General features: G+C 44.3%; 1 protein-coding gene across 2 annotated transcripts in view; it reads left to right on the top strand.

Annotated features, from left to right (window-relative positions):
• The first annotated feature begins 4198 nt into the window (after positions 1 to 4198).
• Positions 4199 to 27859, top strand: part of TEDC1 (tubulin epsilon and delta complex 1) — a 161367-nt gene continuing 137706 nt past the window's right edge. For both annotated transcript variants that reach the window (XM_073356246.2, XM_073356245.2), the window contains exons 1-3: positions 4199 to 4386; positions 6432 to 6510; positions 13428 to 13630. In XM_073356246.2, coding sequence (XP_073212347.1) covers positions 4264 to 4386; positions 6432 to 6510; positions 13428 to 13630 — 405 coding nt within the window. In that variant the 5' untranslated portion in view covers positions 4199 to 4263. The remainder of the gene's footprint in view (positions 4387 to 6431; positions 6511 to 13427; positions 13631 to 27859) is intronic.

Genomic DNA, 27859 nt, shown 5'->3' with positions numbered 1-27859 from the left:
GATGGCTCACAGCAAGCAAGCGGAGAAACCGGTTTTCCCGACAGCCAGGAACTGTTTCTCACCCTAGACCTGGAGCCAGTACCCCCCGAACCCACCCAAGGCTGCCTCCTGGACCCAGCAGGCGGAGAAGGGACCTCTGGTGAGTGTACCTTTTAAAATGCTATACATGGTTTAAAAGCAAGCATGTGAAAGGATTACTTTGCCCTGGCATTTGCGGTTCTCCTAGATGTAGTCCTAAAGCCTTTGCAAAAGGTTTCTGGGGAGGGCAGCCTTATTTCTTCCTTCATGGTAGGACACTTTTATCACTCCAGGCCAGTAACACATACTCGGGAATCACTGTAGAACAAAGCATTGCAGTGTATGTTTGCTGGCATTCAACCAAAATCCGTTCTTTCTCTCTCTGTGTTATCCTCAGGAGAGTGAGATATAATTCATGGTCACCTGGTTGAAATAGGGTGCTTTTCTTCAGGGACACATTCCTGCTGGGCTGTTTGCCTGTGGCTGAACAGAAATGTTCCCCGCTGTTAGCCACAGGGAGGGGGGAGGGTTGAGGGGGTAGTCACGCGGTGGGAGGAGGCAAAATGCGACCTTGTAACGAAAGCACATGTGCTATGTATGTAATGTTAACAGCAAGGTTTACCCTGAAAGAGTGTAGCGACTGTTTTATAAAATGTGTGTTTTTAAATACCGCTGTCCCTTTTTTTTTCTCCACCAGCTGGATGTGTTTCAATGATCACAGGATCTTCTCCTTCCCAGAGGCTAGTGAAGCTTAGAAAGAAAAAAAAACGCACTCGAGATGAAATGTTCTCCGAGCTAATGCTGTCCTCCCACACTGACAGAGCACAGACGAATGCGTGGAGGCAAATAATGTCAGAGTGCAGGAAAGCACAAAATGACCGGGAGGAGAGGTGGAGAGCTGAAGAGAGTAAGTGGCGGGCTGAAGAGAGTAAGTGGCGGGCAGAAGACAGGGCTGAAGCTCAAATGTGGCGGCAGCGTGATGAGAGAAGGCAGGATTCAATGCTGAGGCTGCTGCAGGACCAAACCAGAATGCTCCAGTGTATGGTTGAGCTGCAGCAAAGGCAGCTGGAGCACAGACTGCCACTGCTGCCCCTCTGTAACCAACCGCCCTCCTCCCCAAGTTCCATAGCCTCCACACCCAGATGCCCAAGAACGCGGTGGGGGGGCCTCCGGCCAACCAGCGACTCCACAACAGAGGATTGCCCAAAAAAAAGAAGGCTGTCATTCAATAAATTTTAAAGTTGTAAACTTTTAAAGTGCTGTGCTTAATGTGCTGTGTGGCATTTTCCTTCCCTCCTCCACCACCCCTCCTGGGATACCTTGGTAGTCATCCCCCTATTTGTGTGATGAATGAATAACGAATGCATGAATGTGAAGCAGCAATGACTTTATTGCCTCTGCAAGCGGTGATTAAAGGGAGGAGGGGAGGGTGGTTAGCTTACAGGGAAGTAGAGTGAACCAAGGGGCGGGGGGTTTCATCAGGGAGAAACAAACAGAACTTTCACACTGTAGCCTGGCCAGTCATGAAACTGGTTTTCAAAGCTTCTCTGATGCGGGCCGCGCCCTTCTGAGCTCTTCTAACCACCCTGGTGTCTGGCTGCGCGGAACCAGCAGCCAGGCAATTTGCCTCAATCTCCCACCCCGCCATAAACGTCTCCCCCTTACTCTCACAGATATTGTGGAGCACACAGCAAGCAGTAATAACAGTGGGAATATTGGTTTCGCTGAGGTCTAAGCGAGTCAGTAAACTGCGCCAGCGCGCCTTTAAACGTCCAAATGCACATTCTACCACCATTCTGCACTTGCTCAGCCTGTAGTTGAACAGCTCCTGACCACTGTCCAGGCTGCCTGTGTACGGCTTCATGAGCCATGGCATTAAGGGGTAGGCTGGGTCCCCAAGGATACATATAGGCATTTCAACATCCCCAACAGTTATTTTCTGGTCTGGGAAGAAAGTCCCTTCCTGCAGCTTTTGAAACAGACCAGAGTTCCTGAAGATGTGAGCGTCATGCACCTTTCCCGGCCATCCCACGTTGATGTTGGTGAAACGTCCCTTGTGATCCACCAGAGCTTGCAGCACTATCGAAAAGTACCCCTTGCGGTTTATGTACTCGCCGGCTTGGTGCTCTGGTGCCAAGATAGGGATATGGGTTCCGTCTATAGCCCCACCACAGTTAGGGAATCCCATTGCAGCAAAGCCATCCACTATGACCTGCACATTTCCCAGGGTCACTACCCTTGATATCAGCAGATCTTTGATTGCATGAGCTACTTGCATCACAGCAGCCCCCACAGTAGATTTGCCCACTCCAAATTGATTCCCAACTGACCGGTAGCTGTCTGGCGTTGCAAGCTTCCACAGGGCTATCGCCACTCGCTTCTCAACTGTGAGGGCTGCTCTCATCCTGGTATTCATGCGCTTCAGGGCAGGGGAAAGCAAGTCACAAAGTTCCATGAAAGTGCCCTTACGCATGCGAAAGTTTCGCAGCCACTGGGAATCGTCCCAGACCTGCAACACTATGCGGTCCCACCAGTCTGTGCTTGTTTCCCGAGCCCAGAATCGGCGTTCCACAGCATGAACCTGCCCCATTAGCACCATGATGCATGCATTGGCAGGGCCCATGCTTTCAGAGAAATCTGTGTCCATGTTCTGATCACTCACGTGACCGCGCTGACGTCGCCTCCTCGCCCGGTATCGCGTTGCCATGTTCTGGTGCTGCATATACTGCTGGATAATGCGTGTGGTGGTTGATGTGCTCCTAATTGCCAAAATGAGCTCAGCGGCCTCCATGCTTGCCTTGGTATGGCGTCCGCACAGAAAGAAGGCGCGGAACGATTGTCTGCCGTTGCTCTGACGGAGGGAGGGGCGACTGACAACACGGCTTACAGGGTTGGCTTCAGGGAGCTAAAATCAACAAAGGGTGTGCCTGTACATCAAGGAGTATTTCAGGCAGGACTGCACGGAGGGTTCCAATAAGAAATGGTGCACCAAAGTTATCGTTCTTATTGGAACAAGGAGGTTAGCCTGGCCTCTGATTGATACATGGCTAGATTAACCTCGCTGCGCCTTCTCTGTGACTGACTGCAGTGTGATCTAGACAGGGGAGGAGGAAAATGAGTCCAAAACAAATCTGGTCTATGTCTTGTTCTGACCCACTCCATCGATCCTTTACATCTTTGGCTGGCAGCAGACAAAAAAGGCGCGAAATGATTGTCTGCCCTTGCTTTCACGGGGGGAGGGATGGTGGGAACGGGGTCCTGACGACATGTACCCAGAACCACCTGCGACAATGTTTTTTGCCGCATCAGGCATTGGGATATCAACCCAGAATTCCAATGGGCAGCGGAGACTGCGGGAACTGTGGGATAGCTACCCACAGTGCAACGCTCCAGAAGTCGACGCTTGCCTCGGTACTGTGGAAGCTCTCCGCCGAGTTAATGCACTTAATGCACTTAGAGCATTTTCTGTGGGGACACACACACTCGAATATATAAAACCGATTTAAAAAAAAACGACTTCTATAAATTCGACCTAATTTCGTAGTGTAGACATACCCTAGGAAAAAGAAATCCCGGACAGACCACATGCCCTATCTAGTATGCAAGAGTCCCCAGCTCTCTTGAGTCCCAGCAACAAGGTGCTGCACAGCTGTGTCCGCTCCTGGAGGGAACCTGCCGGGTCACACAGAAATAAATGTTTAGAGCATGATGGGGCCCAGAGAACTTGCCCACTCTGGTGATTTTACTGCCAATCTTCCGCTATTTTATGCCCCACATAAAGCCCCAGCTGTTGAGGTAACATGAACTCAGACTCTGGGCTTTCCTGCAAACCCTTCTGCACACGTCTAGCCCCCAGGGCAGCAGCAGAGGCCAGCCTGGCACCGAGCTCTGGGCTCGACCCGCTAGAGCCCTGCTGCGGGATTTCCGGGCTGCTGGGCTCTGCCCTACTGCGCAGAGCGCTGCACGCGCAGGGAAGAGTCACTCCCCAGCCGGGAGGCACCGGGCCGCAGCAGCCTGACCCAGCGCTCGGAGCCCAGCACGTGGCCACGTGCTCCCAGGAAGGGCAGTACTGGGGGTGCAAGGCGAGGGTGACGGCTTCTGCGTGGCTTCACTCGTCACTTGCGCACGCGCACCGTGCACATGCGCCCCGGGAGGCGGGGCCGTGTGCACCTGCGCAGTAGCGCGGAGGCGCCGTTTAAGCGGAGGGAGCGGCGCTAGCTGGCGGGTGTCGGAGTCTGCCGCGGGATGTGGCGGGGCCGGGCTGGGGCGCTGCCGGCGGCTATTGGGGCGCTGTGCCGGGCGCTGCCACCGGGGAGCCGGCCCGCCCCGGAGACCTTCCGCCTCGCCAAGTTCGACCGGCCCGAGGCGGTGAGAGGGGGGGAAGCCGGGACCGCCCCCGCCCCCACTGCCCCGTAGCAATGCCCCGCTGCCCCAAGGCAACATCACTGGCCCCTCCGGGCCCCATAGCAGCACCGCTGCCCCCTAACAATGCCCCTTCACTGCACTCCAGCAGCACCCCTGCCCCTCTCGGTGCCCCCTGACCCATAGCAATATCCCTCCGCCTCCTAGGTTTGCCCCCGTTACCCCACATCATCCCCCCTGCTCCATAACATTGTCTGCTTCTCCCTTTGCCCTTATAATGTCATCTCTTCTCCCATACCATCACCCCCTGTGGTGGGACCCTAGGCAACTTCCTTGTGCTCTCAGGCCTTCTTCATACTGGGTATTCCTGCCTTTGGCATAGCTGCCCAGTTGCAAGCCCCTGGTGAGACGGGTGCAGCTGATATAAGCACAGTTTGCCACTCAGCCCTGTGTGCAACCAGGTCACACTGCAACGGTGCAAACTGTGGCTTGTAACAGCTTTGCTTGTAGGAAAGTCTGCACTGGGCAGCTACACCAGTGAGTGGGGTTGGAACAAATCCCCAGTGGCAACAAGGTCTGTGCATCGGTTTTGCCTGCTGTAAAGGAGCAATAGTAACAGTGAGCAGTATAAAACACTCTAAGGTGTGTGGATGGGATGGTGCTGTATGAATATTCAGTGTTACTTGCTAGTTCTAATTCAAATAATTCCTCCATACTGTTTGGATAGCTAATCTGTACAACTCTGTGTATCTGTGCCCTTCAGCTCTCCATGGTGGTCTTCGCTAGCTTGTTACCACCTGGTTGCATTGGCATCCCTTTGCTGTGATCCCTGTAATGTCACCACCTAAGGGTTTGTCCACACATGGAGATATTCTGCAATAACTGCTGAATAACTCGATGTGTGGCTGCCCTTATTCTGTACTAAGAATCTCCACATACAGAGTTATTCAGGAATAGTTCTGGAGCTCTAAATTCACACCCTACCTTAATTTGAATTACCTTCCCCCCTCCCGTGCCTGACGGTTACATTCCCCCTGAAGCCTTGACTCTGTAATGTCACCTCCTCACCTCCCACCATGAAGGTACCCTCATAACCCACCTGAGGCCCTTTAGTCATGATATGTCCGCCATCCCTGTAATGACACCAGCTTCCTCCTCCTCCCGTGGTGGGAAATAAAAAGCCTAAACAGCCAGATATGCATGATCCCTTCTCATTTATGTTAGAGGGAAATAATCTTCTAAGTCCAAGAGCAAAATTTTCTCCATACCACCCTTCCTTTCTTTTCAGTCGGATGATCTCTTTCCATGTCTTCTCTTACTTAGAATTTTGTCCAAGGCAAGGAACTTTTCAGGGCTTCTGGAGAATTTCCTGGAAACTTCTATTTTCAAAATTGAAGCTTGACACTTCTCTCTGGTGTGCAGCACATTCTACTTGTCACTCCGAGTATACTTCCCTCCCTTCATCCTGAACGATCTTAGGCCCCCTCTGTACTAGGGCTTTGGAAACTCCATTGGCAGGAAGGCCTTGACCTACCTCTGCATATAGGCTGTTTTGTATTTGTGTAGGCATTTTACAAATGTTGGCTGCAATTCCTTGGCTTGCCTCAAAGTTTAAGGCTTAAACTGTCATAGTCTGTAACTGTGCTATCCTAGCTTCTAACTACATTCGTTGAGCTAGTTCTTGTAATAATAGCCCACAATGCAATGCCTCGTGTTTACAAATTACCCTAAAGCCCCTGCTTCTGCAACATTATAGAACATTTCTTTCAGGCATCCCAGAACGAACTGGTACAAGTGTAAGTATAAAGTGTGCAGTATGTGGCTGTGCCTTTTTAGAAGCAGTACTGTTGTGTGTGAGAGGTGCCCAATTGATCCAGGCAGTCAACAATCCTGTAACACTTTTTCCTTTGCTGAATGCACAATCTTCACGTTATTGCCATTAATCTGAGGAAGCACAGGGCAATACAAGACAATGGCCAGTGCTGAGTAATTAAAGACAAATACATGGCAACTGTTCTGAATGCTGATGTTTCCTTTTTGTTCTTTCATAGAGCTTGCAGATTTGGAGGCTGCTGTATTCTCTTCTAAAGCAAATCCATGATGGAGGATGGACTGAGCTTGATACCATAGGTAATAAAGTATTTTCCCACCCAGTGCTTGTAAGGTTTGTCTCTGTTTCTGGGAGTGACCTGAGCTGGACTTAGAGCTCCCCTTCCTCAGCAGCCCATTCCCTGCAATGGGGGCTTCAGACTCCATTCAACATCTCAGTTTATCCCATTGACCCTAATTCTTGCATCAAAGGTGTGAAGATGGCTGTTGATTCATACTCAGCTTGTTTTATCCATGTTAATGAGGTGTCAGTCAGGCAAGCTGGATGTTCTCTCATCAGCTGTAGGCTCTTGCTTGTTTGGTGCATTTTACCTAACAGGTCACTGCAGTTGCATTTACACTGTGCATTGGCCTTACAAGTCCCCAGAGTGCTCAGAGATAATTACAGAAAACAGCTTTACTTCCTCTCTAATCTCTTATTTTCTCCTTCCAAACATGACACTTGACTCCACAGTAAAGTGCCATTAAATCCTACCTTAGGGCTGCGGATTATAATGGATGAACTGTGCCTCAGAGCTATACAGCCTGTGTTGTAGAGCCAAGTCTCGGAGTGAAGAAGGAATCCACTATGTGTATGTACTTTAGAGAGGATGTAAAATACAGCTATAATCAGGAACCATGTTGCAGAGAAAGCTTGCGTACAGGTTGGCTCTTTTACCATCTTGTCAAATGAAAGAGCTTAATCACTGTTGGTATTTAAATATACATTACAACAGACACAGTGCTAGTTCCCAGGGCTATGCCTTCCCCAGATATCCCCCAGTGATCCCCTACAGTGTGCCCCTTCACTAAAGCAGGGATGACGTGACTGTGGAATCCTCCCACAGCCTTAGAAGGTTTCTCAGCCCCAAACCAGCCAAAATTGGCTCCTGAAATCTCCATGAGTCAAACTATGCTTGTCAGGCTTCTGAAGAGCCAAAGTAGCCTACAGTTGTGGAAAATGAAGCGGAGATTAAATGACTTGGCCAGGATCTCTCAGGAAATCCATGGCTGAGCCAAGAATTGAACACTGGTTCCCCCTGGTTCAGTTCCCAGTCCACTGCCTTAATCACAGGATCATCATTTTTTTCCCTGCTGCTTCAATTGCTACGCACAGACATTAACACTGAAGTTCCATCATGTGCACCTATGTGCTAAGGCAATTCAGCTGTGTCTCTTGCACCTTGATAGGGATAGACATGCAGAAAGCATAGCTGAACACATAATTTGGCCTCTAATCTGTTAATTTACAGGTTGATTGGACTTTTAAAATATTAAATTGGGAAAATAGAAATGCCATCATATGGAACTCTGATTGCTCCCACATTGGTTGTTGGCAGAGTCTGAACTTGAGATCTTCATGTGCACATGATGAACCTGTAATCAGAAAGTTGACACACACTTTGCTAGTGAGTTGCACAGTTTTTGCTGGACTTTGGGAATTAGGATTCCTGGAGTCTCTTTCTGGTTTGATTTCAAGCAGTCTGGTTTAGTGGTTAAAGCAGTGGTACAGGCAGGATAGCCAAGCATACAGATTTAGCCCATGTATCACATGGCTAAGTGAACGAAAGTTGGGTCTGCCATATTCAAGACCAGTGTTCTATTATGTATCCCCCATTTTTGCAGTATCTCAGTGCCTCCTAATCTTTAATGTAGAATCATAGAATATCAGGGTTGGAAGGGACCTCAGGAGGTCATCCAGTCCAACCCCCTGCTCAAAGCGGGACCAATCCCCGACTAAATGATCCCAGCCAGGGCTTTGTCAAGCCTGACCTTAAAAACTTCTAAGGAAGGATATTCCACCACCTCTGTAGGTAACACATTCCAGTGTTTCACCACCCTGCTAGTGAAAAAGTTTTTCCTAATATCCAACCTAAACTTTCCCCACTGCAACTTGAGACCATTACTCCTCGTTCTATCGATGTACTTTATTCTCACAACATCCCATGTTACAGATGACAATCTGGGAAACAGAAAGACTAAGTGACTCGCCCATTGTCACACAGGAAGTTCGTAGCAGATTTGAACTTGGGTCTCCGAGACCTAGACTAGTACCTTAACAGCTGGGCCATCCTTCCCTTCTTTGTGTAACTTCTCAGTTACCTTTTCTGTAAAATTGAGGGAAAGTAATAATTTCCTGGCCCTAGAACAGGAGTATCACGCCTTGGTCAGTATAAGTTATGAAGTGCACACAAATATTAAAAGCAGTCAGTGGAGGAGGACACTTGATTTCACAGTCTCCTGGCTCCCAGGCCAGTGCACCTTGTAGACTAAAAGTATTTTCTCTGAGATTGCTCTTTGAGTTTTGACCTGGAGTCTGTGCGCATTGCCAGAGGTCTGAGCAATCCTTGCCACTTGTAGGACCAAAACAACCTCTAGTTATTTTCTATTGTTAGGTTTTGGAACTGGTTATTGTTCCAGACACTAGCTCTTGCAGGGTATCCCAAGGATACAAGTATCCTGTGGTTTCTGCCCATGTGTTTTTATTCAGCATGTGTTCCAAAAAAGTGATAGACTTTCCAAATTTTAAAAACTGGTCATTTTGGAGAGAGATTGGCTTGGGAATCCTTTTGCATTGGCCTCGTTAGCACTACAAAAGTAATTTTCCCTCTCTTGATATTCAACCCGTTCTTCTCAACTGTTGAGAATAGGCCACTTCCACCTTAATTGAATTGGCCTAGTTAACAGTGACCCCACCACTTGGGAAGGCAACTCCCATCTTTTCATGTGCTGTAATATTTATACAGCTTACTGTATTTTTCACTCCATGCGTCTGATGAAGTGGGTTATAGCCCATGAAAGCTTATGCGCAAATAAATTTGTTAATTTCTAAGGTGCCACAATGACTCCTCATTGTTTTTGCTGATACAGCCTAACATGGCTACCACTCTGAAACCTTTTGATTAAATGACCCTCAGATTTATACTACAGGCTGTACCCCAATTTGTGAACTAGCATATGGGTTTTCAAGTCACTTTTACTATGTATGTGAATTTTAGGGAGGATTCAAACTTCTGTTTTAAACAATCGTAATTATGGAGTGACCAATGGTCACTTTATACTTCATATAGAAAAAGATTGTCATATTTTTTATGAGTGATAGTACATAACTTCAAATTTGGGAAATCATTTAGAAAGTATTATGTACTACAGACAGTGTGTTTAAAATGAATGAGCTGTTGCACTTGTGCAGAAAACCCAAAACTAGAACCAAACCACACCACACCAGCAAATCTCCCCAGTGTTCAGTGGCTGGAAAATCTTGGAAGTCATCCTGTTTTGGAAGAGAATATTTTCCCTCTTTCTCTATATAATTATTTCTTATCCTAAACTTCTGGGGGGAAAAAAGTTCACACATACCCCCAAAATTCAGAACAATAGTTCCTTCATCAAGTAAGTTAGAGAGTGAGTCAAAGTCAGCCTTGTATTGGAACTCTGGCATTAACTTTAATGAAGTCACGGCTAGTACCTTCATACTGCTCTTTCCATTAGCTTACAATCTGCATGAACTCTTAAAATGCCAGTGGGATCTGCCTTTTGACGTGTCAGTTATCTTTTGGTGTAGCAATTTTGATACTGCCAAAAAGAGCTCTTTAGCTATTGTATCTCTTTCATTCTCACCTGTCAAACCAGAACTGTTTTTCTGCAGCAATAATTTTCCTTAATAACTCTGATTTGTGACATCTCTACAGGTGGTTTTTGCCTGAGCACACGAAGTAATGCATCCATTTTCATTCCTTGCCTTGACTCACATTTCTTTCTTCCTAGCATGCATAAACTCAGAATAATGTGTAGTTCTCTGTTGAATACAAAGCTGTAATTCATTGGAAGGGTTCTGCAGGCGTCGTAAAAAGGAAGGGCACAACATGAGTGCTGTATCACGGCTTGGCCCGTGTTCACTAAACTGTCTTTTTCAAGTGAAATGTGCATGCTGAGAGGGGTTTATTATAAAGATCAACAGAACCATTCTGTGCAAATTCCCTTACCTTAATGAAGTGCCTCAGTAAAGTATTGGCCAAAAAACAGGTATTGTACCGCAGTTATTAGCATTATCTGCTATATAAGGAGCATTCTTCTCTCTATTCTACACTATCACACTCTTCTTTTGGCAGAGTGCATCTATCTATATTAGATTAGATTACTTATATGGCCATCACTGCTATAGCATATGAACATCTCACACTCTTTTAAACAGGGTGGATTTGATTTAAATCACTAGTCAGGAAGAGTCGATTTAATCATCGATTTCTACATAAAAGTGCATTCTTGTTGGTTTATAAACTTAATACATATTCTTCACAACTCAGACAGATGTAGGTTTCATTTTTAGAAGGTACACACTATACATTTTGAAAGTGATTTATTTTGAAAACTTTTTAGATTAGTTTTACAGCTATATCAGAAAACGAATGATTGTTTGGTTATTTCATTTACCAAAGGTAACTGAAGCAGATATTTATGAAGTCATTGGGAGGTGAACTATCTCCAATTCAACAGGTTAATCATTAGTATTTGGAGGATTTTCTTCCCATGCTGTATTAGGAGGAGAACATCACCAGACAGATATTTAAATTGTTTTATTTAACTAAAACAACAATGTTATGGATTCTGGATTTTTTTCTTCAACAGCAAACATCCTATTTTAACAAAACAAGCATATGAATTTTTGAATTTAGTTAAACATGTATGTTGTTTAAAATCAGGTTTGTTTTTGTTAAAATTGTTTTTAACTAAAATAATTAAATGAAATTTAAAAAAAAACAAAAACAAAAATTAAATAGACTATGTGAGGCAAGTCAACATGAGAAATGTAAAATATTGGCTTCTGCAGCTAACTCAGTGGTCTTCACCTTCATTTTCCTGTTTGTTCATAATCTGGAAAAGAAAAACAAGCTTTCCTGCTTTTTCAGGTCCCAAACGATTTCTCAATTGGGAATGGATTAGTCCAAAGGAAGAAAATATTCTTTCTACACCGGCAGAAGAAGCTACTGCAGTTAAAAATGAGATTATCACTTCAACAGTCTCTAAATCCAAGTGCTTAAGTGACTTCTACCAAGTCACTGATGTGACTTTCTTTAAAACATCATCAGCAAACATATATTTCTTGAATGGTTCAGCCTTAGCTCTGAAGTTTATTATGGTTAGCATTATGGAGGGATGATTGCTGGATGTCCATGCGATAGCCAACTTCTCTTCTTCAGGAGTTCAGGTTTGACCCAAGTATTGAAAATATTTGCAAGAAAATGAGCTGGAGATAGTGTTTGTCCCATTCTTTTTTTTTTTTTTAATGCTTGTAATTTAACTCTGTCATTGCATATTTCTCTTTTTAAGATCTCACTCAGTTCCTTCCAAATTTCAACACCATCAGCAATAAAACAGTTATTTCTCTGCATTTTGTTCAAGGCTATAGAAATAGGCTTCAGGGGTAGTCAGCATGTGTTCAACATTTCTCTTAAGCCCAGTGTTGAGAACTTTGGCTGTGACAGAGCCATCTATTTTCTCATGATTTTGTTCACAAACTGTCATCAGGTTAGGCCAGTTCTTGATATAGTGCTCAAAACAGTCCACTGCTGAGAGTTAGCTTGGTTCCTCCCACTTTTTAAAGACTCTCCTTTCCAAATTGAGAAATGAAGTGGGCTTACTGCCTGTGTAGATTTACTAGCTCTTGCCAGTGCAGGCAGCTACTTAGTGACTACTGTTAAGGATGTGCTGCTGTTTAAGTGTAATGAGTGCTATTCGAATGTAACGAGTACGTTCAAGTTTCGGGCTTCTAGTGGCTGTGTTTTAGCTTGGTATGATTGCCCCTAGCATGCAAAACTCCCTTAACATTTCACAGCTCAAGTGATGTGGTTAGACACTTTTCCCCAAGGAATTCTTTTTTAAGATTAACAAATAACTTTTCTAGAGTCACAGGTGTTTCTTTCCATTCATGCTTTTTCTTTGGCAGTCAGGCATTATGTTATTTTGAGCTTCATTAGTCAACAGCATTCAGGGGAAAAAGCTCACAATGCATGTGACCAGACGAGAAGTTTATCATGCTAGTGACAGGGAGTAGGCAAATGAGGAACATGCAGATGTGATAGAGGACATGGAAGTTAAGCATTGACTACGTGGGGCCCTGAGTTTGGGTTTACTGATGCTTTGTGGTGAAACAACATGGAGATATTGAAACACTTCACTTGGGAAGGGAAGAAACTTTATTTGTTGGTTTAACCTTTTCTCTTTCTCCCCTAGTGAAGTGACTCTTGCTTTACAATCCATAGTATTTGCATTGTAATTGAGAGAAACAAGGTGAGTGAGGTAATATCTTTCATTGAACCAGCTTCTATTGGTGAAAGAGGCAAGCAGACCTCTCTTCAGGTCACATTGCAATTGTCAGGTAAAATCCATGATGAAGGAAAATAGAAGAGAATATAGCTGAGCACAAAATGCAGTCTCTGCAGCCTGCTGTGCCTGTTGTATGTATGCTACTGTAACTTTATTTGCTCACTAGTGCTCAGAGATTTGTAGTAGGCTGTGGAACCTTTCATCTCTAGGTTTTGATCCACCTCAGGTCAACAGTGACCTAGAAGAGTTGCCATCTTGTAGCGTGTTTGGTGGCCCATATGAAAGGAGGGTCGGTTTGAGTTCAGTGGCTAGTAGGAAAGGCACCCACCAGCTGCAAGCCAGTTGCAAATTGGCCTTGTTAGTCTCTGAGAGGCAAAGGGCTGAATGGGTCTGGAGACTGAATTTCTATTCCCCTCTATAGAGGTGGTTCCAGTGTGTCAGGGTGGGGCAGCACAGGGGAAGCTTGAATTCTTGCTGCCTGTACTGTATCTGTTCATGCCTAACCAGAGAACATCAGTCTCCTTACCCTCAGTATGATATGAAATGTGGTTAATTTTCTCCAGGAAGCAGCTGTTCCTGGAAAAGGGTGGGTAGTGCAATGTGACACATTTTCCTGCTTTTCTACTTTTCAGGCACGCAAATTCGGTTTGTAAAGTCAGTGTTATGGTACCATGGCTATGGCAGGCCAGAATTCTATCAGCTCCCTTCTGACAGCTCACAGGGTAGCAGGGAGTTACTGCTGGCATTTTCCTGGCTCCTGAACAGAATCAGCCTGCTGGAGCAGCTACTGACTGTGAATAGAGTGAAAATCAGGGATGAAGCCTCTGTCTGCACGGTGAGCAGGTTTTTTTTGTTTGTCCTCCCCACCCCATCAATTGTTAATGTACTATAATAGTAGGATTTAAAATCGCAACTGTGGGTTTCTGGATTTTCCCTTTCTAGACAATACCTGTGGGTTCTCCTACAATTTAGGCAAAGGGGTGGGCTGTATGAGTTCTCTCTCAGTGCGTGGAATATGCCAGGAAGTGGCAAATAGCATTTTAAGAAATATTTGAGTGCCTAATAGCTGCTATCACTATTCATTGAGTAACTAATGAACTTTCAGCCTTCCTGAGGGAGTAGTGAGATTTACTGTTATGCTTCCACCAATAAAAAGATGTCATTGTGCAGAAAGCCTGCTCTGGAGCGAGCTAAGGCTGGGTGGGAATCTGCTGGATCTGGTGAAACTGGGAAATCCGAAACAGTGGCCAAACAAATTGCGCAGACAAATAACGTTTGATAACTTTCCATTTAAAATTCTCTACTTCACATACAAGGTCTAGCATATGATACTGTCTAAACTCTGCCCGAGTGTTATAAAATATGTTGGGGAATGAAGAAATGAAGATAAGGGAAGACTGAAAAAATTGGGTTTGTTTAGTCTGGAAAAGAGAAGACTGAGGGGGGACATAACAGTTTTCAAGTGTGTAAAAAGTTGTTACAAGGAGGAGGGATAAAAATTGTTTTTCTTGTTTTTCTCTCTGAGGATAGAACAAGAAGCAATGGGCTTAAATTGCAGCAAGGGAATCATAGAATCATAGAATATCAGGGTTGGAAGGGACCTCAGGAGGTCATCTAGTCCAACCCCCTGCTCAAAAGCAGGACCAATCCCCAATTAAATCATCCCAGCCAGGGCTTTGTCAAGCCTGACCTTAAAAACTTCTAAGGAAGGAGATTCTACCACCTCCCTCGGTAACGCATTCCAGTGTTTCACCACCCTCCTAGTGAAAAAGTTTTTCCTAATATCCAACCTAAACCTCCCCCACTGCAACTTGAGACCATTACTCCTTGTCCTGTCCTCTTCTACCACTGAGAATAGGCTAGAACCATCCTCTCTGGAACCACCTCTCAGGTAGTTGAAAGCAGCTATCAAATCCCCCCTCATTCTTCTCTTCTGCAGACTAAACAATCCCAGTTCCCTCAGCCTCTCCTCATAAGTCATGTGTTCCAGACCCCTAATCATTTTTGTTGCCCTTCGCTGGACTCTTTCCAATTTATCCACATCCTTCTTGTAGTGTGGGGCCCAAAACTGGACACAGTACTCCAGATGAGGCCTCACCAATGAGGGAGGTTTAGGTTGGACATTAGGAAAAACTTCCTAACTGTCAGGGTGATTAAGCACTAGAATAAATTGCCTAGGGAGGTTGTGGAATCTCCATCATTGGAGATTTTTAAGAGCAGGTTAGACAAACACCTGTCAGGGATGGTCTAGAGATAATACTTAGTCCTGCCATGAGTGCAGGGGGCTGGACTAGATGACCTATCAAGGTCCCTTCTAGTCCTGTGATTCTATAAAAGGTGATTTCTCCCTCCACACTTACATACCTACTCCAAATAAACTCCCTGCTCTTAGCACCAAAGGACACACAAGCTAAATTTTTAAAATGGCCAGTGCTAAGTGTTACAACCGGCCCAGTTGTATTCTGCATGTTCACCAGTGAGATGCGAGTGGACCCAGTCTCTGGGTCCCATGCACTTCCAAGCCAACTAGGTCAGGGTAGAGTCTTGTCACTGTTTTTAGCCATAGAGCACACTCCTGGGCTCAGACTTCTTGCCCAACGTCTTTCCCTGGGACGTGGGGCACTGCTGCCCGATAACCTCCTGAACGTCCCCTCCCAATTGCTTGCACGCTCTCCATCTAGGCTGTGGGCACTTTGGACTTCTAATTTCGTCCCTTTGGGGACTGTGTGGTAGGAAAGGATGGAACACAGGCTTGGTAAGGGAATTTGTTGGCTGCAGAGACTTTACTCTGAGAGTTACAGATTTTTGAAGACAACAAAAGTCCTGCGACACCCCTCCCTTTGTCTGATCTTCTCCTTCCTGGGTGTCCGAGGTTCATCAGCATTTCTAGATGGGCAAAGTTCTTCCTACAAGTCCTGCTCACTTGAGCAACTGTGTGGAGTGAATCCATGTGGGCTTGCTCTTCTGATTTTATTTGTAGTTTTAAGAATTAAAATTCCATGTATTAGGCCTGTAGAGAATGGTCTGACATTAAACAAAATAACATCAAGAGCAATAAAAAAAAGGAACACATGACTTCAAGGAGTACTGTGAACAAGAACTGTCTTGATACATCCGTGTGTATAACTATTCCAGCTCTAAAAATGTAGTGCTAATATTCAACGAGAGAGAGAGAGAAATGTCAAAATTATTCTCTTCAGGAGGATGTTATGGTTTGGGGTGAACTTCATCTGTAATCTCTTTTTGGGTACTTTTTTCAAGTGGCAGACCTATATGTGCATTTCTCTGAGTGGAACTCTGATTCACCGCACTTTTAGACTGGATCACCAGTCTACAGTACTCCATGTTGACCAACCATATCTGTTTTTGACACCTGCTATGGAATCTTCTCCAGAAATGACAGAAAACAGCTTGTTCAAAACAGTGTCTGCTTTATTTATTATAGGAGCAGCACAAACAGAGAAAAGGTTAAAAATAACAAAAGCTTTAAGGCTTAAAGCATATTGCCTTACGTAAACTTAGCCTCCTTTGAGAACTGGTTGCTCTGTGCATTCCACTATGGGTACATGTGTGCTCCATGCACCTGAGACTTGAGAACTTTTGAAAGCAGTGTCTGTTGATCCGTGTCTGCGCCCCTGCTCTGCTTGTGTTCTGCATCTAGGATCCATGGAGTAGCACTGGGTGAACCGACCACCTCTTCAGTTCCTTCTTACTGCTGTATGGCTTGAATTGGAAACTTTAGTGTCCAGAACTTCTCCTTTGTCTTCAAACCTGTAAATATTTCAAAGTTTATTAGTGTTATCTTTAGTGTAATTAGTGTTAATGGTTCTATCAGTACAGTGGTCCCCCTTTCTGTGGGAATAGCATATTGCTATTCCCAGAAGACTGTGGCGGGTACCAGACACCCCGCCGCCGAAATGCATCTGGAGAACTGGCCACCGAAATGCTGCCGAGAAGTGGCAGTGGCAAGAAGCATCGCCGCTGAAATGCTGCCGAGAAGCGGCAACGCTTCTCGGCGGCATTCTGGCGGGTGGTTCTCTGGTGGCTGCACTTGGCTGCAGCATTTTGGCAGCGGGGTGTCCTGTGGGTGAACAAAAATGCCCTGGCGGGCACCACCTTGGAGACCACTCTATTAGTATAGCTAGTGGGTAGTTAGAATCCCCACCCTGGGGATCCCTCTGGCTTCCCAGAATGGGAATTAGATTATGCACAGTATAGCAAGCTTGAAAAGCTGCATCTCCTGTCTCTGTATCTTCCTGATCAGTGATGACCACCTGTACTGCCTGGGAGAAGTGCATATCTCTGGCAGGTGCAGCACCTGTCACTCCTTTCTTAGCTGGAACTGATAGGTGCAAGCATTTTGGCTTAAAAAGCACCTAATGGAGAAGGCTAAGAGGTCTCAATCAGACCCAGGCTGGATGAACCCTGCAGTACATTGGCCAGAGTGATCAAAGAGCACGCTTCCTACCATGAAGTCTAATGCAGGAGACTACACCTGTGGAACCTCTCAGGATTTCTGCAGGAGAGCAGGGCACAGTCTCATAAGCACAAGAGGAGATCCGCTTCGAAGTCCACTCCAAAGAGGACAGATCCCACGCTCACCCCGTCCAGGTCGGGCAGGTCTTCATGCCCAGCTTCCAAAGGCTTAGGATGTTGATGATAGAAAGGTGCATAGGAGCAAGGCTCCGCTGCTACCGGACTCTGCACTGGCAGTGCCATTGCTAGCAGTACTGTCCAGATCAAGAGACCTTGGACTGCTAGTACCAACAAAGAGCATCCGTCAGGAGCCTTAGCCACTGGGGGTACCATCCCAGTTCCTTGTGGATCTGCCAAATCAGAACCTTCCTACTTCAGCTCTGTCTGTATGGGCTGACAAACCCGTGGGTGACCCAAGGAGAATGGAAAGATACACCACTTCAGTGAATGTCTTTGTTCTCCTGGATCTGCACTGGTTGTCAGGACTGAACCTCACCAGGGAGATTTTGACTCCACCAAGAGACACTGGCTCTGGGAGAAGTCTACCCCCTTCCTGTCTACTAGCCATGACTTAACTTTGACAGAACCATTGGCACTGCTGATTGAGCGAGATTTGAGCTTCTTATAATCGGAAAATCAGATATTCTGGAGGAACCATCCTTGCTTCCACCAACAAGATCTGTACAGACAGGAAGTCAAGAGTTTCCTGGAACCAGCATCCCCTACCCAAACCAGGACACTCTCCTTGGGACTGGAGGTGCCCCATCCTTTGGGGACCTCCACAACCCAACTTTGACCTTCCTATTGGTGCCCATGAAATGCCTGTGCATGATACCCAGGGACTGTGTGACCTAATAGGGTGTCACATCACCTCTCTTGTCCAAGAGAGCAACTGGAACTTCCTCCTGACCCTATAGACGAGGAAGATTACAAGCTGGATCCACCAGTTCCACTGGTACTGATAGTTATCTTTCTCATCAAGTATTGGAGATTGGGCTTAATTCACCCTCATTATCTGCCTTCCTGTGGTCTTACAGAGCCTCATAGGACTGAGTTAACCCTTAGGCTTCTCTATAGAAGTCACACACTCATAATCAAATAGAGGTTTCCACAATATTCATAAAAATACAGACTGTGTCTACGTTACAGGCTTCTACTAGCATAGCTGTATTGGTCAGGAGTATTAAGAGCTGTGATCCCTGATTGACGTAGCTGTGCTGATAGAAATCCCTAGTGTGGACCTAATTATAAAAGCAAAACTTCATTTTAATTGGGATAGCTAGATTTGTTTGAGGGTGGTGGGGTAAGGTATTCCTGTAAAAGGGCAGCTTTGTTTATATAAGCTGTGTCCACACTAGGAGTGCTTTGCCGGCATAATATAGTATATGGGTATAGCTATACTGGTAAAGTGCTTCTAATGTTGACATGTCCACAGATAGTTCCCGTGCTCTTCACAGGGGAGTTTTCAGTTGCATCAAAAGCATTGAAATCCTTGATAATTCTGATCCTCTAGTTCCCAGAGTCTTCCCATTTGTGAGGTAGAGCAGCTGGGCAAAGGGGACACAACTTGCTCTTTATTGTGTATAAAGAAGGCCTGAAAAGTTCTTTTTGCTTGTCTTTATCATAGAAATATCCCAGATATCAAGTCTTGTCTTTCCAGTTTCTGCTTGATAACCCCTCGGAGGTCTAGAGAATTGGGGAGGTAAGCTTTCTGAGCCCTGAGATGTAGAGAGTTTGGGTAAATTGTAAGCCCATGGGGGCAGGCACCATCTTTTTGTTCTGTGTGTATACAGTGTCTATCTTAAATGGGATCGTGATCCAGGATTGGGCCTCCTAGGCTGAGGTAATATAAATAAATAATAATAATGATGAAGGCTGAATCTTTCACAGGGTGAATGGATTTAACAAAAACAAGTAATGGATTTTAAACAGTCTACTGGAAAATCCCCTCCCTTCTCAGTTTGGGGTTTCAGTCTCATGTTGTGATTTCATAGTCTCTGGTTCTGCAAGAGTTCTCTAGCAAATGCTTCTAGGTTTAAAAACAAAAACAAAAACCCCAAAGCCCTAGAAAAGCTGTGGCTTTCAGGGCAGAGAACAATGGAATTATTAAATGAAAGTGTGCTAAGGCTGTTTCCCTCTAGGGATTTGGAGGGGAACCTGGGGTTCTGGTACTACATCCCCATGGCAACCACTGGATAGCAAATCAGCGAATCGCACACGCTATGATTCATTTTGGTTCCATGTTCGCTGGTGCTATGGAAAATCCCATGGCTACAAAGATGGTGAATTAAAAAGTGATAACAGAAACCAAAAATCCAGAACATCAAATAATAAACAGAAATGAACTGGCTCTTTTTTTCCTCTGTCACTTACTGGTTTTATTTTGTAGCAGTTAAACAGCTTGTTCCTGTTGTTGGTTGCTAGCCATCCTGATCATTACTGGCCACTGTCTTAAATTTTAATAAAAAGAACGAGGAGTACCTGTGGCACCTTGGAGACTAACATTTCTTTGAGCATAAGCTTTCATGGGCTAAAACCCTCTTCGTCGGATGCATGCAGTGGAAAATACAGTAGGAAGACCTATACACAGAGAACATGAAAAAATGGGTGTGATATATGCCATCGTGTGCCAGCAATGCCCCTCTGCCATGTACATTGGCCAGACTGGACGGTCTCTATGTAAAAGAATAAATGGACACAAATCAGATGTCAAGAACTATAACATTCAAAAACCAGTTGGAGAACACTTCAATCTCCTTCGTCACTCGATTACGACCTAAAAGAACAATCTACAACCAAAAAAACCTTCAAAAACGACTCCAACGAGAAACTGCTGAATTGGAATTAATTTGCAAACTGGACACCATTAAATTAGGCTTGAATAAAGACACGGAGTGGATGGGTCATTATACAAAGTAAAACTATTTCCCCATGCTTATTTTTCCCCCTACTGTTTCTCATACCTTCTTGTCAACTGTTGGAAATGGGCCATTCTGATTATCACTACAAAGGTTTTTTTCTCCTGCTGATAATAGCTCACCTTAACTGATTACTCTCATTATAGTTGGTATGGCAACACCTATTTTTTCCATGGTGTGTGTGTGTGTGTGTGTAATCTTCCTACTGTATTTTCCACTGCATGCATCTGATGAAGTGGGTTTTAGCCCACGAAAGCTTTATGCTCAAATAAATGTGTTAGTCTCTAAGGTGCCACAAGTACTCCTCGTTCTTTTTGCTGATACAGACTAACACAGCTACCACTCAAATTTTAATGTAATTTATAAAAGATTGTGTATATGACAGCATACACAATAAGAAGACCTCACAATATCTTACTGGCTATAACCCTCCCTGAGCCCCTTTCCACTGCTTAGCTTATTGTGTTAGAAATCGTTTAGGTTCTGATTCTGAAAAAACGTAAATATGTTCAAAGTTAAGCATGTGCATAAGTCTTTGCTGGATTGGGGCCTTAGCTTGTAAACTCCTTGTGGAGGTTTTGTTGTTTGTCTGGAAAATGTTATGCACACCAGTGTCTCAGTTTAAATAAATAATTGGTCTGATGTTCTTTGGAGTCTGTGGAAATATTTACCCATTTTTATCCACTGCAAATGAGAGCAAAATTGTGTTGCTAAGAAACAGCAAAGAAGGAAGAGTCATACAGCAATAGCTTGAGACCAAATGAATGGAATTAATATAATTGGCTCTTGATATGTATGGTGTTTGGCATATCATGAGCTATTTAGTGGGCTTCAGATCTCATTTGTGATTCAGACATAGCTTGTTCTGGGTAGAGTAGTCAGAATTTAATTCTAAAATCTAAAAGACTTGTCATTGTAGAGTAATTAGGGATTAACTGCATTTTTCCCTTGACAGGGTGGGCCCTTCATGTCTGCCTCACTAGGTGGGCTTGTCACTAAGTGCAAAATGTTTAAACTTACATTCATTTCTGTTTGAACAAGCATAGTAGCTGTTCTTGACTTTCTGTTATGTCTTTAAGATAAACACAAAGTGGCTGGATTCTTCTCTTGGTTACTGTGGTGTAACTGCATTGATTTTACTGGGACTACACACGTACTTCTAGCTAAGCACATGTTAAAGTGTGTAGCTGGTTTTGGCCGGAGTTCTCAGCAGCTTGCAGACTTAAATGCACAGTGCCGTTCTTGCTGAGGAAGCACTTCCATTTCAAGATCCTATTTTCAGGTGTTTTTAAATGTCTGAAAAAATTCCATTTGGTCTGAGACTACTTTACCATCCCAGAAGTGAATTTTTGGGGAATTCTGTTCAGGTGTTTAATAGACCAGAGAATGAAAATGTTTTCCTCTTACAGAACTTGTCAGGTACTTTGTCTGCACTTTTACTCGTGTGATTTCATTTATTTATTTATTTATTTATTTTTGAGACTTCAAGGTTTTCTTTGAGAAATCATATTTGCTATAGACTTAGGCTTTTGACATATTTCAAACATTTTTAGAAATTGGTACAAACTTTCAGAAATCTTTGTGCTTGTTTGCACGAAGGTAACTTTTACTAGTGCACATATTAATGCATATGCAGAGCATCACATGCTGTGAGTTCTAGCTTTTTAGTGGTTTAAAACATATTGCTAGCCTTAATAGTTCATGAGAGAGATCAGACATAAAATCACAACATTCTGATTACCATTTTTTCCTTTTCTCCCACAGCTGGATTTCCACATGATTTTAGAGGCTAGTGCCTGACCTGGGAATAGCTATACACCATCTAAAGTCATACCATGCAATAACTATATAATGATACTATCTCACTCTAATATAGAGGTTAAAGCAATTTAGTGTGTGATTTACATGAAACTGAGTTTTAAAGGCATATGAGGCTCTCTCCTCCCTGTCCCCCTCCCCCGCATGGTGTCAATACTGGGGCTGAGTTAGTGTTATTTTGATGCCTGAACTGAGCATTTGCAGACCTTAACTTGTTTGGATTTCTTTTAAGTTTAACCTGATCTCTGAATTTTCTGGCTTTGTAATCCTTGTTTCTGGTAATTTTTTTTGCACCGAAATATTCTCAGCTTTAACTCCATCCTAATGTAATTTTTATCTGAGAATTATCTTTTGTATTAAATTATTAAACATTTCCTCCATGAACACCAAAAAAGAAGCATTACCATTTATACTAAACATTTGTTTTCAAAACCTACCAGCTTTTAACAAGGTCTATAAATGCTTTGGTGGGACCATTACCAAATTTTGAGGGATTTGTAAACCTTTCCAAGCATAATTCTGCATAGTGATATGAGAGAAAATGCGTGTCCCTGGAGTAGTATAAAATACATATTGCATATGAGCAATGTAGCTGAGTTGCAGTGAGGAACATAACAATGAATTGCTTGATGTGTGTGGGTGAGATGATGTATTATCCTTCATCTAATATTTTAAACTGCAAAACAGAAACCTAATCATTCAGAGAAAACCATTGACTTAGGCTTGGTCTACACTACAGAGATAGGTTGCCAAAGGCAGCTTATGTCGACCTAACTATGTCAGTGTCTACACTACAGCCTTACTCCCGCCGATGTAAGTTCCCTACTACACCGACATAATTCCAACTCCACAAGAGGCATAGGGCTTATGTTGGTGTAGTTCGGGCAACGTAGTGTCCCTATGGACATTGGGTTCCTCACATTGGCTGTTGGCTGTCAATTTCATGGCTCTGCTGTAGCTGTGAAATTGTCAAGAAAGCTGGCTCCAGGCTCCCCAGTCCAGCTGCTGACAGGTCTCTGCTCCAAGTTGGGCTGCCACCCAGGCTTCTGGCTTGGGCTGCTGCTTGGGCTCCCCGCTCCCCACAGGGAGCCCTGCTGCCTCCTGGGGTCCCTGCTCCCTGCCAGGAGTACAGCAGCCAACTGGACTCCAGGTGTGGATCTATCAGCTGGTACTGGTGAGGCGAGAAGGTGGGGAGCTGTGCGGAGCTGAGAACTGTGCCTATCAGCGCCCCCCCCCCCCACTGCTCCTCTTCAGTCATTGGAAGTGCTCCTGGTAACTGAGTGTAGGAGCATAGTGTGGACATCAGCCATCACAGTAATTACCTAATAGAAGTCAACTTAAGATTGTAGTGTAGACATGCCTTTAGCCATGTCTGGTTCCCTTCATTCATGTTGCTGATACGCTTTACGTCATTACTGTACTGTAGTAAGTGCTTACTAATGGAACACTATTAAATACTTCACCACTACATGAAAACAACGAAAGGTGGGTGGGGTTTATTGTAAAAGTTCTCCAAAGGCAGGTGTGTGCTTCAGACCTTTGGGGCATCCATCTGGCCATGACAGTCACCTTGAAAGATCAAGAATTTTCTGGGAACCTTGTGCTGCCACTTCTGTGCAGCAGCCAACATTCTAATTTATTATTTTTTTTTAAAATTGTATTGTTTACAATCTCTCTAAAGAAAAATATTTGCCTTTTAAAATGTGGTGCCCATTTTTTGGACTTTTTCCTTTTGTTTCTAAATATGTAAAATTCAACATGGCTTTTTTGGTTTCATTATTTGTGAATTTGCACCATAGTTTCTCACGGCAGTCTTTGGAATGGATATCTTAGCATCACTGCTCTTGCAGGATCAGCTGGGGTGTACAACACTGGGAAAGGCTATTTGCTGCCTAGTCAGGGACTGTGTGCAAGAATGTTTTTTTCTGTCCAGTGTAAAGAATGGGGCTTAATTTATGGAAGTGCTGAGTAGCTATAGTTCCCCATAACTTCATTTGAAGTCATGTGTACTTAGCCTTGTGCAAATCAGACTGGGATGGTTTAAGGTTCTTTGGTGTAGTGAGTTAAATAAAAACCAGCAAAACTATTTAGAATTCCAATTACAGTCTCTGCCAGATCATAACAGTTTTCAAGTATACTGCAGGATAAATGGAAATAGGTTGATAGCTCTTTCAGTTTTATGTAATCATTGGTCATAAATCTATCACTTTCACAGGAACCTAATTACTAGTGCTGTGTTTTAGGAAGTGAGAAACACAACTTTCTCCCATTCTGTAAATAAATGATGACTTGTGCAAAGAATAGCTGTACTCTGTGTGATAACGTATTCGCTATGCTTACAATGAGGAATACTGCTGACACCAGTATTAGCTCTAAAATGGAAACTAATTTAAGTGTGTGTAGCTGCTCCTGGTTTTTAGGGGGTGATAGTGGTGTTTATTCTCTTGTTTATTACTAGGGAAATTGGCGTGGACATTGGATCCTGGTTTTGTCAATTAAATCAGCTCCTGGTTCTTTCTGTACATCTGAAAACTGATCCTTCTTTGTGATCTCATAATAAGAAATTACTGATGATACCACAGAATTTATGCCTCCTGCAGATATACCTTTTTTTCCCCAGCAAGACCAAATAAACTCAGGCCTGGTCTACACTACAAAGTTAGGTTGAAGTAAGCTGCATTGTATCGACCCAGCTGTGCATGTGTCTACTCTTAAATTTGTTTCCCACCAATGCAGTAACATCACCGCCCAGAGCAGCACTGAGCCATGGTCGATGCACTTAAGTCAACTAAGTCTGAGTGTAGATACTATGTTACTTATATCGACCCTAACAGTCTTGCAGCTGCTGTCCCACAATGCCTGGCACTGACTGCTCTGGTCAAAATTTTGAATTCCACTGCCTAGGGTCATGGAGACCAGAAGGCTCTCCTCTACCCTTTAAAAATGCCTTTTCCTGATTGTCTGGCTTGGCTTGGTGAGCATACCTAGCATCTCTCCATTGTTGTGTGCAACTGGCCAGCTGACCATGCTGGCTTCAGGCTCCAGACATGCCCCTTCTTGGAGTAGGCAGGAGATATTGGCTCTCCCGGGCCTGTGGGGAGAAGAGGCTGTGCTTGCACAGCCACGGACCAGCCCCAGAAACGTGGACATCTACGAGCAGATTGAATGGGAGGATGCAGGAGAAGAGGTACGACAGGTGTCAGCACCATTGTTATGTGAAAGCGAAGGAAGTGCTGCAGCATATCAAGGCCAAGGAGGCCTATGATCAGTCCCGTGCTGAGTCGTAGACACGCTGCTTTTACAAAGAGTTGCACTCCATACTTGGCACAGACACCGCCACCAGCCCACAGAACACTGTGGATACCTCTGAGGAACCCGAGTCACAGGCCCCTGGTGTGATCAGAGAGGATGGGAGGGTGAAGGAGGAAGAGGATGGGGGACCTGCTAGCAGGGGTTTAAGCTATGCTGTGAGCCAGGACCTGTTTGAGACTCTGTGAGTCCAGTCAGTGCCAGCAGATCAGCATGGAAGAGCCCAAAGCAGGGGAAGGAAGCTTGGGTAAGTGTGGAATTGTATTTCCCATTACAATGATGTATTGATGGTGCCTCCAATTTAACAGACACAGCTATTGAATTTTCATTAATTTACTAGTACTAGAAGAGGTGGCGGTATAGCAAAGATAAGTAACATTGTTATCTGCTTTACATTCCTCTAGGATTAGGCGGGGGGACCATGCGGAGCAGCTTGTTTATACAGGATTGTCCCTTGTATCCTCCAGAGAGATTTCAATGAACCTTTCACGGAGGTTACACTGCAGTACTCTCCCGAAGGTTTCTAGGGATTGCAACCTTATTTCTTCCTCTGTGGTAGGACACTTTCCCACACTAGTCAGTGATAACATTGGCAGACACCATTGTAATACATAGGCATAACAACATACGGGCCCTAGCAGCTTTGGGATGCCAGAAGCAGCTGCGCTATCTGTGCCTTGGTTATTCTCGGGAGTGAGAGATCCACTAAAATCACTACAGCCATTGCCCTATACTCATAGTTTCGTGCAACTGAGCAACTCCTTCCTCATTTCCCTCCCCCCAGCAGGCCGTGCTCACCATGGCTGGAGCTGAGTGGTGCCATTCATAAGCTCTCTGAAGCAGAAGTGTCTAAGGAGGACTCAGGATGACATGTTCAGTGAGATCCTGCAAGCCAGGGCTGTATCAGACAGTGAGCAACGGGCCTGGAGGGTGAATGTTGCAAACCGAGTGGGAAGGAAAGAGCAGACAGGAGAACGGCCCAAGACATGCCGCAGGAAAAGGAGGGGGAGATGCACCAGGACATAATGGGGCTTCTCCAACTGCAAACAGATGCTGCAGACTCTTGTGGACCTACAGGTTCAACAATCCACAGAAAACTCCAATGCAGCACCTCCTCCCGCACTCCCTCCAGCATTCCACATGGCATCAGGGGCCACATCCCTACCTTTATCACTCCATCCTGGAGGACATTAAGGACAACCACAGCTTCACATACACTTGTGACAGCCCCAGTTGCTGTACGTGCAGGTAAAATAGACATGAATGTTCTTTCTCCTTCTAAAGTTCTGTTCCATTAATTTATTCAGTTTTTAATGTATTTGTTTTAAATTGCTCAGATTTTTTTTGCATTGATTTTGTTACTGAATAAAATTCTATTTGAAAAATAATTCATCTCAACTCATCTAGCTATTTGCCTAGTTTTACAACAGGCTACATAAAAAGCCCTAGCGAAGTCAGTACAAACTAAAATTTCATACAAACAATGACTTGTTTATACTGCTCTATATACTATACACTGAAATGTAAAGTACAATATTTATAGTCCAATTGATTTATTTTAGAATATCATAAAAATGAGAAAGTAAGCAAATTTTCAGTAATCGTGTTCTGTGACGGTTTTATATTTTTATGTCTGATTTGTAAGCAAGTAGTCTTTAAGTGAGGTGAAACTTGGGGGTGCACAAGACAAGTTGGACTTCTGAAAGGGGTACAGTAGTCTGGAAAGGTTGAGAACCACTGCTCCAGAGCTTGGGCTGCAGCCAGAGCCTGAACATTTACAATGTAATTAAACAGATCCTTAGCCTGAGCCCAGTGAGTTTGAGTGAGCTGGCACGGCCCAGCTGAGGTTGTCTGATTGCACTGTAGACCTACCTTCAGGTTCTTGCTACAAGGCTAAAAATAGTAGTATAGACATTCCCACTCTGGCTGGAGCCTGGGCTCTGAAACCTACCAAAGTGGATGGGTCTCAGAGCCCAGGCTCCAGCCCAAGTGTGAACATCTGCAGCACTAAATTTAGTCCCATAGTGCATGTCCGAGTCAATTGACCCAAGCTCTGACAGTTGTTGCCGTGAAGTTTTTAGTTATTTTAGTATTGATGTACCCTCAGTTGAGATCAGGCTCTATTGTGCTAGGTGTACGTTTATAGAGAGACACCTCACAGATCTGAGGAAGAGCTCTTGTCTCCGTCACCAACAGAAGTTCGTCTGAAAAGATATTCCCTCACTCACCTTGTCTGTCTGTCTGTCTGTCTGTCTCTCTCTCACTTACACACACCGTTATTACAAATTCAGATTTTTTCATTCAGAATTTCAGACTCTTTATCCAGTGAATACAAGAGCCTTTGGCATTTTGAAAGGAATGTGGTTAATAAATAGCATTACTTTTGTCTGATGTACTGAATACACTCTTACAATTTTTAACAAATGCTTCAAGGCATAGTTTTCTTGATGTGTCTGTTGAAATGATCAGAAGGGCTTATATTTTAGGTATTACACATTCACCATTCATTTGAATTTTCAAGTTTATTTGATAGCCCAGGAATT

This window comes from Lepidochelys kempii, chromosome 8, assembly GCF_965140285.1.
Source record: "Lepidochelys kempii isolate rLepKem1 chromosome 8, rLepKem1.hap1, whole genome shotgun sequence".
NCBI lineage: Eukaryota > Metazoa > Chordata > Testudines > Cheloniidae > Lepidochelys > Lepidochelys kempii.
The sequence above is the reverse complement of the archived record's forward strand: the minus strand, read 5'-3'. Positions and strand labels throughout refer to the sequence as shown.